A 10,555-nucleotide genomic window follows, 5' to 3' on the forward strand; every position below is an offset into this window, starting at 1 on the left:
GGAGGAGGAGGAGGAGGATGAAGACGAAGACGAAAACAACATCGACACGAAAGCGGGCGCCGATGACCCACCCCCGAAGCGGACGAAAGTTCAGCAGCCCTGATGATGGCGTTAGAGACCGAGCTTAGGCCTAGAAAGGGACAGTCCGGCTTGTAAGGGCCCCCGGGCGCGGTGCCCCGGGCGGGGGTAGGCCACTCGGGCCCGGCGGGCGCCTGCGTCTCTTCTATTCGTGTTTTTACAAGTGAAATGACGATCCCGACGCTATTTTAATACGGAGCCTTAACGAAAGGATGCGCCTTGGTGTTATCAGCCTATCGCTTACAGGGTACCAATGGTAACACTGAGAAGAATTTTTAGTTAGCTAGTTGACAAATATAAAGCAGTGCTCACAAGTCAATAAAGTAATAAAATGTGGAAAGAGTTATTTTGGCTGATATGATCTTAAAAGGGTACAAGACAACTTTATTTGTATGGAAAGATACCAATATAAGACCACTATAGTATTCAAAATTTAAAAACATCTGTAGAACTGTGTCTACTGCTGAACAGTCCTCAGAGTCATATACAGTCCTGCAACGGAAGATTATTTTTGCCTATCATCTATAAGGTTTATTTTAGTCACTCATCAATTATTTTCCTGGAAAAGGAAATTATTTTCATAGACAAAGTAGATTGAAAGAGTTGGGAATCTTGGTTTCAAAAAGTCCTGGTTTTGTGGCAGCCAGGAAAGTTACAAATCAGTGTGACTTTGATAATTATCTTCAATATTCCACAATTTATAAAACTTGTCTGTCCTAAGCCTGTTTTCTCCAAATGGGGGAGGAGGTTCCCTTTTTTAGTTTCATGCAGCAATCTTCCATCACTGAGTTTTATCCAGGTTGATTTTTAGGCTCATTTGGTAGCTAAGTCTAATAAAGTGAACATCACTGCTTAATATTCTGCCTATGCAGAACTCTCAACATTACCTAAAAATAAGAAAAAAGAAGAGCAGAGTGATTTTTTGAGATGCTTTCTATAAACAAAAGTTTGTGCAGAAACTAGGGGAAATGTAGTAAGGTTCTACACTGGTGTTGCAGAGGCTCTACAGGATAAATACTTAAAATTTTAGTACAATCGATTGGGACTTCAGCAGTCATTAGTAAATAACAGATTCAGATGTCTGTGAAAGGAAAACTATTACTGCACAGTCAATTCAAAGAATTCCTAGGATTTAATGACAATCCAAAATGCACGATCACTCACCTAAAAGTGAGGGCTGTCAGCCTCGAGTTTTCTTGGGCAGTGCCCTGACCCAAAGGCAGAGTCCTTGACTGTGCCGCCCCAAAGAGGACTGGCTCAAAATGGCTCCCCCAGGGGACTCCATTTATACCCCAGCCGAATGATCTGTGGTCAGTCTCCTCTTACAGGCTGAGGACTCCAGTTACCATAAAGTCCTGAGAACAAAGGCGTGAAGACGGAATCAGCAGCCACTGTATCTCAACAGCCCGGAAGCCCCTGCATCAGGGTGGGTGCACCTGCCACAGCTGGCTGCTGTAGTGTATTTTAGAGGGGGAGAAAAATATAAATATTAACACCTATGAGTACATTATATATAACAGTTCCTGGCTGTAAATCTGCATAACCCAATCTCTGCTAAGGTAGCTTGTTCTTTCTTTTGATGATAATGCAACATGTGGAATGGCATTAAGTAACAGATGCTTCCCATATGTTGCTTGAATTCCCAGTTTTTTGGTGCCTGCTTCTGTTAACAGGCATAAAACATTCCTGACAGCCAGTCCATAGAGCTTACTGTACAGCCTGAGTCTTCTCTGGCAGAAATTGACTGATTTAATAGTGCGAGAAGCTTTTTTCTTTTTTTTTTTGTGTGTTCTGCTGTCATAGTTTATGTATTATGGAAACTGAACAAATCTTGAGACTTGTGTATGAAGGACAAAGTATTTGAATAAATTACGAACTTTTATGACCACAAAATTATCTGCGTTTGTTTGAAATGAGGGGGGGGAGTTGGAAAAGACATCCATCAAACATTGTTTTTACATCTTTATCTACTCTTATTCTAAGAAATTCACACTCATCATTCTGTTAGCAGATATTACAGAGGCATAACTGAGGAGAAAAGACCAACTCTGAACACTAGGGAGCTTTAGTTGCTGAGGCCCTAGGGTAGAGAAAATTACACAAATTAATTCTGATCTCTTGTCAGCCTGCAAAATCTTAAAGTGATAAAATGGTTAGTGTTTTAGGGTAGATAATTTATTGAAGAAAGTGGCATTGAAGGAAGTGGCTTATCAAAATGGCAAAGGCAAGACTTGATACAAAAAAATGACCCTGATAAATGTATCAGAAGGGCTCCTTCATATGACCCGTGCTGAAGTGATGATATCTTTTATGAGCTCTGTTCTGCAGCTGTGAAAGATTGCTGTAGAGCTACATCTGAGGAGCACCATTTTTTTTTTTTCTTTGCTCCACCCTCTCCTCCAGACTACAGTCCTCTAACACTCCACAATGGTATGAACTGTGGAATGGCTAAAAAGCAACATTTAACATTAGTCATGGCTTTGTGGCCTTTGTATACAAATTTCATGTAAACAGTCCACTGGCACATCATGGACTGTAAACCCCTGGTCTAAAGCAACAAACCCTAACTTTATTAGTGTGGGAGTAAATGCAGGTAATACTCCTATAATGGGATACTTTAGTCAACCTGGACAAAGTAACCACTGCACCTGAGCTCCAGAAGGTATCAATGAGCACTGGGTCAAGAACCACCACTCACACTTTTGCCTTTAAATAATTATTTCCAGTCCTTATTGTGTCCACAAAAGCTTTTGAACAACAAAAAGGGTACGGGAGTTTCACAGGGCCTTAATTCTAAAACAGTTTGCTTGTGACAGAAGTGCCCTAACTCAATAGAGAACTTTATTTTTCTGAGAATTGCTACAAGGTAACTAGGCACAGAAAACTCCCCCCCTCCCCCCCCCCCGGCCATCTGTTTTAGGACCTACCCTACAGCTGTGTTCTGGACTCCTGGGGACCCCCTTTCTCCCCCAGGACTGCAGTCACATTTCCTGTACTGTCCTCCTGGCCAAACAACCAGGAAAAGGTACAGGGGGCAACAGAGAGAACCAGCTGGTGTTGCTCACTGGTCATGGCACTCTCTTCCAAGCAACCAAGTCAGAAAAGCATAAAAGTTCTTCCATGGCTTAGAGAACCTCCAAAATTTTCTGAAGACAGAAAAACTTAAGGTTTATGTGTGTGGAGAATATAGCAAAAAATCTGCAATGACTTTTACAAAGCTGTCGTAAGGGACGAAGCTTCATACATGCCATAAATCAGCTGTGGCCCCTGCATTTGAGATAGAATAGGTAAGTCTTGACAGAAGATGGCATACTCTTCACCTTGGGGATTTGCTAGTGCTTTTGTACCTTAACTAGACTTCAGCCTGGCAAAGAACAAGCCCATTTCACCACATCTGCACTGTTTAGCATAGTTTTTCTTACTAATAGAACTTAGCTTTAGTAGCCAGAGGGGGCTAGATGGATTTCCTTACTAATCAAGGGGCAAGAATGTTTGTATGTTTCTACTGAATTAAGAGAGCTGAAGTGATACTAAATTATGTTCTTGGTAGTATTTAGATGAGAACCAACTAGTTTTACTAGTTGCAAAACAGAACAGCAAAAATGTCAAAGCAAGGCTCCTTCACATAGACTGAGATTATATGACATATTCTATTGTTACTGCTTTAAAATAATGATTTTGCTGGTTCAGACAACTTTGAGGCTAAAGTCACAAAGGAATTTAACAGGTTGCAGTGCTCTGTGTTTTTAAAAAAAGGTTTAAAATCACAAGTATGATATTAAGCACTTAGATGGTTCTGTGAGGGAAAGGGGACAATCCCATTATGCCTGATAATCATGGCATTGCCTAAAAGTGCAAGACCTTTCCTAGCTCCTAGGAGAGAGAGACATTTTCATTAAAAGGGTTTGAATGTGATTCACCAATTGCAGCCTCTGTGTAATTCCTACTCATTCTATCTTAAAAGTTAATTTATAAACAAGGTACTACACATACCAGATTCTCTCTAAAATACACAGTAATTTGGCAGTTAGGACATAATAACGTATCACGGGGCTTAATACATGGTAACAAGGTTAACACTCAGCAGTGTATAACTGCCAAGCAGTGGGTTTGGGCACATACATTAGCCAAAATTTAGTGGTCTACTCATGGGCTTTGAGGACTGAGAGTTGAGCAGAAGTACCTTGTTGTGGCTGCAGCATGTTCTTTCTTACCAGAAGAAACCTGTACCATAGGGCTAGCTTTAAGGAGAGCTAAGATCAATCAGTTCTTACAAATTAACTACCTGATAAAGTTATTAAACTGCTTTCATGCATTAGGTCATACATAGTAAAGAAGGCCTCATCCAAGACTGGCACACAAAAAGCAGCATTTTTTAGAAACTAATAGAATTATAAACTAGAGAGCAACCTTTTAAGACAATAGACCAGGCAAAACAAAATAGGGGGATTTAATAGATCCTGCATAAACTGGAAAGTTTTGTTCCAAGGATAAGTCAATCCTCATGTTTTTAATTAAAAAAGAAATCAAGCTTGCAGTTCTACTTCATTGCTGGAAGAAACATGCATCAGAAGGAACACATTTTATTGCACCTTACTTCTGTCCAAATTCGAAGGGCTGCAGCCTGAAGTTATGCTCTTCATTGGATCTGCTCTCCCACAGGAGGAAATGGAGAACAGGCTCAGCAACACTTAAAAAAATGTGACAGACATTTTCCTAAAACAGGAAGGGACTGTCAGGTGAAGGTCAAGCTGCTAATGAAACTAACACTCAAACTGCCCAAGAGTGATGCTCAAGCAGCCTGACAAAGCTTTATGTTGTGACACAAACACAACAAAAAGAAATCCAGGGTAGGTGACAGAGACATGAATATAATCAACTTCATGTTAATAACTACTCTCTCTCTTGGCAGAAAATTAAAGCTCTGAATGATTGTTAAGCTGGCAGAGGTTAGCAACCTTCCAAGGACTTCATTACTGCCTCTATTAATTATAGCTTCTGCTTTAGGAAGCTCTTCAAGATCAGGTCTGAGCTAACTCATTTTAAGTTAAAAGAGCATGAGTAGAAGCAGCTTTCCCACACCCTGAAGTGGAACTTGTAGCAATTCATCTTTTCTTTCCACTCAGTGAAAAGAACTAAACAGATCTGTATGAGCAAGTTCTAATATAAGCGAGTCTCACATCACTTATCAGTGCCCTTTCTGTAGAAACTGATTTGGGCTATTATCTGTCATTTACTATCAAGAACTAATTGAGAAGTACCATAGTCTTTAAAGAGGTTGTAAAACTTCTTTAAGCTTGATTATCCCAAAAGCTTACAGATGATGTCAGTTTGTGTTACAGTTATCTTCTGTGACTGAGAACTAATTAGCCCTGACACGATCTCCAGGGAAATCAAGCTTAAAGTTATTTCACTACTGCTTTTAAAAGAAGACTACAGTGAAAAACAATGTAATCAATTTTTATAGTCTTTCCTTTACTTACTCTGTAGGTAAGACTTCAACTGTTGATGTTACAGTGGTGTCAAAAATACTGGAAGCACCAGTGGAGCTAACTTTCCTCTTCTCCTACTCCTGTTGTTCAGTATTCCTATGTGCTACGTTAGTAGTTTATATTAATTCTCTCCATTGCCGCTTTCCACCTCAAGTGCAAATCCTTACAGAAATAGCATTTGCTTGAATTAGATTCTGTGTCTTTCAGTAGTTAGTTGTAAAGCTCACACTTGTCAACAGCTTTAATCCAAGAACAAGCTTCTGAGGGAAAAGTCTACAAACACAAACCTCCATTCTCTAAGTCACCACTGTGCCCAGCACATGCTCCACATCCAGACAGCTTGGCTCATCACATCAGGCATGCTGATGAATTTGCTAATGGCCACATGCTTGCACGATAGAAACTTAGGCAGTTCTCCCTATAATTTTCTATTTTTGATGCTTCCTCTTATGTTGTTCTTTAAATAACTCCATCTAGACACAACATAACTACTAATTTTAAAAAGTAAATTATCAAGTTAACAACATAGTCCAGCCAGAGGTATCTCCCTCTTACACGAAGGTAGAGAAATGACAAAGGGATTAAGTTTCATCCATCCAGCCCCAAAACTTCAGACTACAGACATGTAATTAGGACACATATCATAAAAGGACAACAAAAAAGATCAACCAAACATACACACTGAAGGAAGAACAGGATAGTGAACAAGAGCAGCTGACTGCTAGGACTGCTACCTAGCAACAAACATATGCAAAAAAAAAAAAAAAGGCATTGATATGCATCTGCATTAACAGACTTCTGTTTACAAACATTGAAAAGTTTTTATTTTATAGATAAATAGGATGGTGATTTTTAAAGTTAGGAAACAACACAACTTAAAAGCTCTGACTCCCCAAGATACTACAACTCAAGAGTTTATACTTTTATTCCTACTCCAGCATACTAAGATGGCAGCTCCCTCCTTTTCATATTGCACTTAGAACTTAAAACTTTCTCGTAAAGGCTACATTGTTTCCAGGTCCTAGCACCAATGCTGGCATCTGAAACCAGTGTCTCAAAACATCTCCAAATGCAAACAGAAAGTTTAAGGTGTTGTAACTGCCATGCTTAAACACAGCAACACTGAAAATAGTGTTCTCTTTCTAAAGCAAGAAAAAGCTGATATTCTCCAGGATTCCCTTAAAGTAGTCAGAAATGGATTAACATTTGTTATGATTAGGTACTGACAATCACATACAATTGAAACTATCATCGAGGAGTTTAGTTCATAATTGTTTTGGGCCTACTGATCATCGTGGCTGGCTCAAAAATTTAGTTATTCTAAAAAGAAATTAAAAAAGACATGAAGAAAGAACAGGTTCAATATTATTCAAAACACACAATCCAGTAGTCAGAATTAAATGCTATGCCAAAATAGAGGTTGAAACTATGGTAAGAAATCTCAGTGGAATTTCAGTATGACTGAAGAAATTTGCATTCATTGCAAAAATAAAAAGGTATCTTCTAATTTCTGGAAGAAACGGTTATCTGTCTTACAACTTGTCTGTAGCATCCCCTCAGCCTAATACCAGTTAACTTTGCCAAATTCAAAGTTTACCTAATAACATTGGTGCTTCCAGAACATGGTTTTGCATCATGTTCAGAGTGAAGTTAGAACGGTAGTAAATTCCAATCACTTGTAATTTTATCAAAGGACATTTCTACAGATAGGAGAAGGGAACGCAAATAAAGTTTTGTGCAGACTACAATGACAGCATAAGCTGCTTTCAACATCGTAGGAAAAGAGTTTAAAGCACAACTTCCAGGCCCATGCCACTCATCACTACATGGTACTTCTGTGGTCAATGAAAAACAGTATGCTACCACAGGAAAAAAAAAAAAGTACCTTTGCTCTGTTAAAAGTGTGCACAAACTTTATTCTTTGCTTCCTATATTTATATCTAAATTTATTTTTAAAAAAACTTTGTTAGAAACAAACACTGATATAGATACTACTTAAAAAAAAGAAAAAGCAAAGAATTGTATTAAGTGCAGCTTTTATAGTCATGTTCTGATTTTTCTTCCTTTTACATTTACCACAAAAGTAGTACCTTTTCATTGATTTTTACTTCAAGGGAAAACATAGGAAATCACTTTTTTGCACAGAGGAGTAAAGTCATGGACCAGAAACTTATTTTCCCACAGGACGTTTCAGATGGAGTGTTGCAATTTTGCATCATTAAGGCAAAATGAGGAATACTTCCATCAAGTGTCACATAGGGCTCTCCCACTCTGGCCATTCTGATAGACCCATATTTAAAAACCTTTGTAGTTACTTTTTTTTTTTTTTTAATAGAAAACAGTCACTCTCTTCATTGCTTAACAGTTTGAAAGAAAAGGCTCTTTCCAGCCTTCACTCAGAACTTCAGTCTTGTGATTAGATCAGGCATATGCAATTGCTTCAAAACAGCTACAGAAACTAGAAATTGAGCTAAGTGTCAATCAGTTGTAATCTACTGATCTGATTAGAGGCCTTCACAAATGTTTGATGACGATTGCAAATAACAGCCAAGCAGATAGGAATGATGCAATACCCAACAGTTTTGGGGTCAGCTCTTGTACAGGAATAGAGGAACAAGAACATCTGTAAATATGGTATTAAAAATATTATAGTCCACAGCCAAAAAGGCAAGGATAGCAGTCGTACTTTTAAGGAGTGCATCCATGTGGTTCCTTCCTGTGGTTCCTTGGGGTGTTGCTGAATGTGCTCCAGTGCTAGTTTGTTGTAAGTCTCATTGATTTCAAAGACGTAATAAAAAGCTGCAGCACTTGCTAACAAGTACAACCCCACACCAATCCATCCCATCCTCTGGCGGAAGTTCATCATTCTCCATGCTCTGCACCTGTAACAAAAGCAACAATCACCTTCAGTACAGCTTGGAGAAAGTGGGGTCACAGATGAATCTTGGTTTTCCTAAGTTAACTTTTTATAATTTGTCATTACACATTAGTAAAAGCAGCACACACAGCCATTTCTGAAGACCTGAGTTCTCTCTACATCAGAGAAAATCATACTACTATGCCAGCAACAGGCCAGTGTAATGGCTCTGGCTAGTTTAGGGTCTCCTAGCTATCAAAGTTATACCAGGCTAAAGTGAAGTACTGAGTGAATAAAACAGAAGTCATGAATTGGGTAACTTACTCCATCTGCCATCAGTGCCTCTAGCCATAGGGTGGAGATAAGACTTTCTGTAAATACAGAAAGTTTGTAAAGTTCTCCGATGTCTGCAAGACAAACACGCTGCTAGCCAGCCAGTAACAGGAGCATCACTGCTTGTTTGCAGTGTAGCAACATCCAGTTTTATTAAGCTACAGATGAGTGCCCATCTATGAACCATATAAAAGGATGTTTTCAATTTGAACATGAGAAGACACATACTAATGGCATGTATTTGTACCCATTTGCACAAATGAAGATACTATAAGTGTATTACTTGCACCTAAGAGAGTATTTCTGCTCTACCTCTGTGAACAGTTGCAGTGTGCCTTCTGGAGGAAAGTAATTGAACAGCTGTACTAGTAACTGACTCTGTGCAGAACAAACCAGACACCAGTCAAGTGGCATTTTCAGGAGCAGCACAAATTACTGAAGCACCACAGACACTACTGGGCTTGCCTTTAGCTGCTTTAAGATCTCTGGCTGACTGTATGAGCCTAGGTGACTTGAAACATTCTACAAACCAGTCACAAATCCTCTAGCTGAAGTACCTCCACTCAAACCAAGAAGTCATCACCACCTTCCCTGAAAAGAGCCCTTGTGCAGGGCTGGGAGAATCACTGCTTCACTGCAGCTGGTTAGAGTTCTCCCAACAAATATGCTTCTTCAGACTGCTGGGGCTTTACATTTCCTATCTTTTTTTAAGTGGAGTGAAATCAATTTATACAATACTGTTTTAAGAAAATACATCAGGCTTTAAAAATACTAGGCAGAAATGCTTATTTAAGGATGATATCTGCATACAGAAGAACAATTATTAATGGAAGTATGAGAGACTTTACCATAATGATAAAAAAAAAATAAAATCATTATACCTTTCTAAATGCCCCTTCCTAAAGCCAGACTAATTTGTCTGGTAAGCAATCTTAAAAGACTTCCTGGTTTTCCACAGCTGAAGGACATCCTCAATCCTGACCTGACAGAATCTGATCAGGGTAGTCCTGATGTTCTTCTGGCCCTCACACAACTGCATTTATGGTAACTAAGAGTCAAACACATAGTGACAAGTAAATACCCAAGTGCCCCTACTTATGTCTGTGACAGCAATTTGTTGTTTACCTTATTCTTCTACATAACTTAACGGTATGTTTCCCTTTAATACACCAAGTTAATACTTGTAGAAGGGCAACTGAAAAATGTAAGAAGTTGTTAGTCTACTGGATAAAAACTTAAGTTCCAGAGTTCAAGTTTACCCAATAGTGAAGTCACTGCCCGTTTTTTTCCAGTAGTTAGGCATTTTAGAGATGGCTAACACGAGAAAAATCAATCTTCAGAAGTCAAGCACATATTGAAAGCGCAAACATTATTAAAATTGCAGAAGATATAAAAAAGTAAACATTAGCTGGTTTTAATCCTGCCCTTGTTAGGCAACAGTAGCCAGAAGAGAAGCCTTAGTTCTGGGTTACACCGAAAGAGGCAGAAATAACGCTTAGAGTTTTCTCATTGTTATTTTCCGTTTCGAGACACTATTTTTACTTGCAGTTTTCGGAGATAGCCGCGATGGTTATCACAGTCGCCCACCCCCATTCCGCGGGTGTTTCGAGGCTCTCCTCCCGCAACAGGCCGCGCAAACCGGCCGCTGGAAACGCCTGCAGCGCTCAGACCCCCGCTCCAGGCGAGAAGCGCTCCGCCGCCACAGCTCCTTCACCGACACCGGCAGCTCCTTACCTTCGTCCAGCGGAGAAGGAGGGAGCGGGAGGGCGGCGGCAGGCGGCCCGCTCCCCTCAGC

At 39.6% G+C, this 10,555-nt stretch overlaps 1 protein-coding gene across 2 annotated transcripts; it reads right to left on the minus strand.

Annotated features, from left to right (window-relative positions):
• Positions 1–6,371: 6,371 nt before the first annotated feature.
• TMEM251 (transmembrane protein 251) lies at positions 6,372–10,549 on the minus strand. Of its 2 annotated transcripts, XR_003398539.1 has the most exons (3): positions 10,495–10,549; positions 7,176–8,452; positions 6,372–7,145 (listed from the first exon to the last, which is right to left on the minus strand). XR_003398539.1 is itself a non-coding variant. In XM_026850007.1 (2 exons), exon 2 carries the CDS (start codon positions 8,434–8,436, stop codon positions 8,041–8,043), a length of 396 nt encoding a protein of 131 aa, XP_026705808.1. In that variant the 5' UTR covers positions 8,437–8,452; positions 10,495–10,549; the 3' UTR covers positions 6,372–8,040. The 2 variants fall into 2 exon arrangements, 1 of the variants encoding a protein (XP_026705808.1); XM_026850007.1 differs by having other exon boundaries at positions 6,372–8,452.
• Positions 10,550–10,555: the final 6 nt, after the last annotated feature.

Source organism: Athene cunicularia (genome assembly GCF_003259725.1).
Source record: "Athene cunicularia isolate RWA chromosome 5 unlocalized genomic scaffold, athCun1 chr5_part1, whole genome shotgun sequence".
In the NCBI taxonomy this organism is placed as follows: domain Eukaryota; kingdom Metazoa; phylum Chordata; class Aves; order Strigiformes; family Strigidae; genus Athene; species Athene cunicularia.

Bases quoted from the DNA above. Each gene is read 5' to 3' on its own strand.
- TMEM251 (XM_026850007.1), bottom strand. From the start codon at position 8,436: ATGATGAACTTCCGCCAGAGGATGGGATGGATTGGTGTGGGGTTGTAC.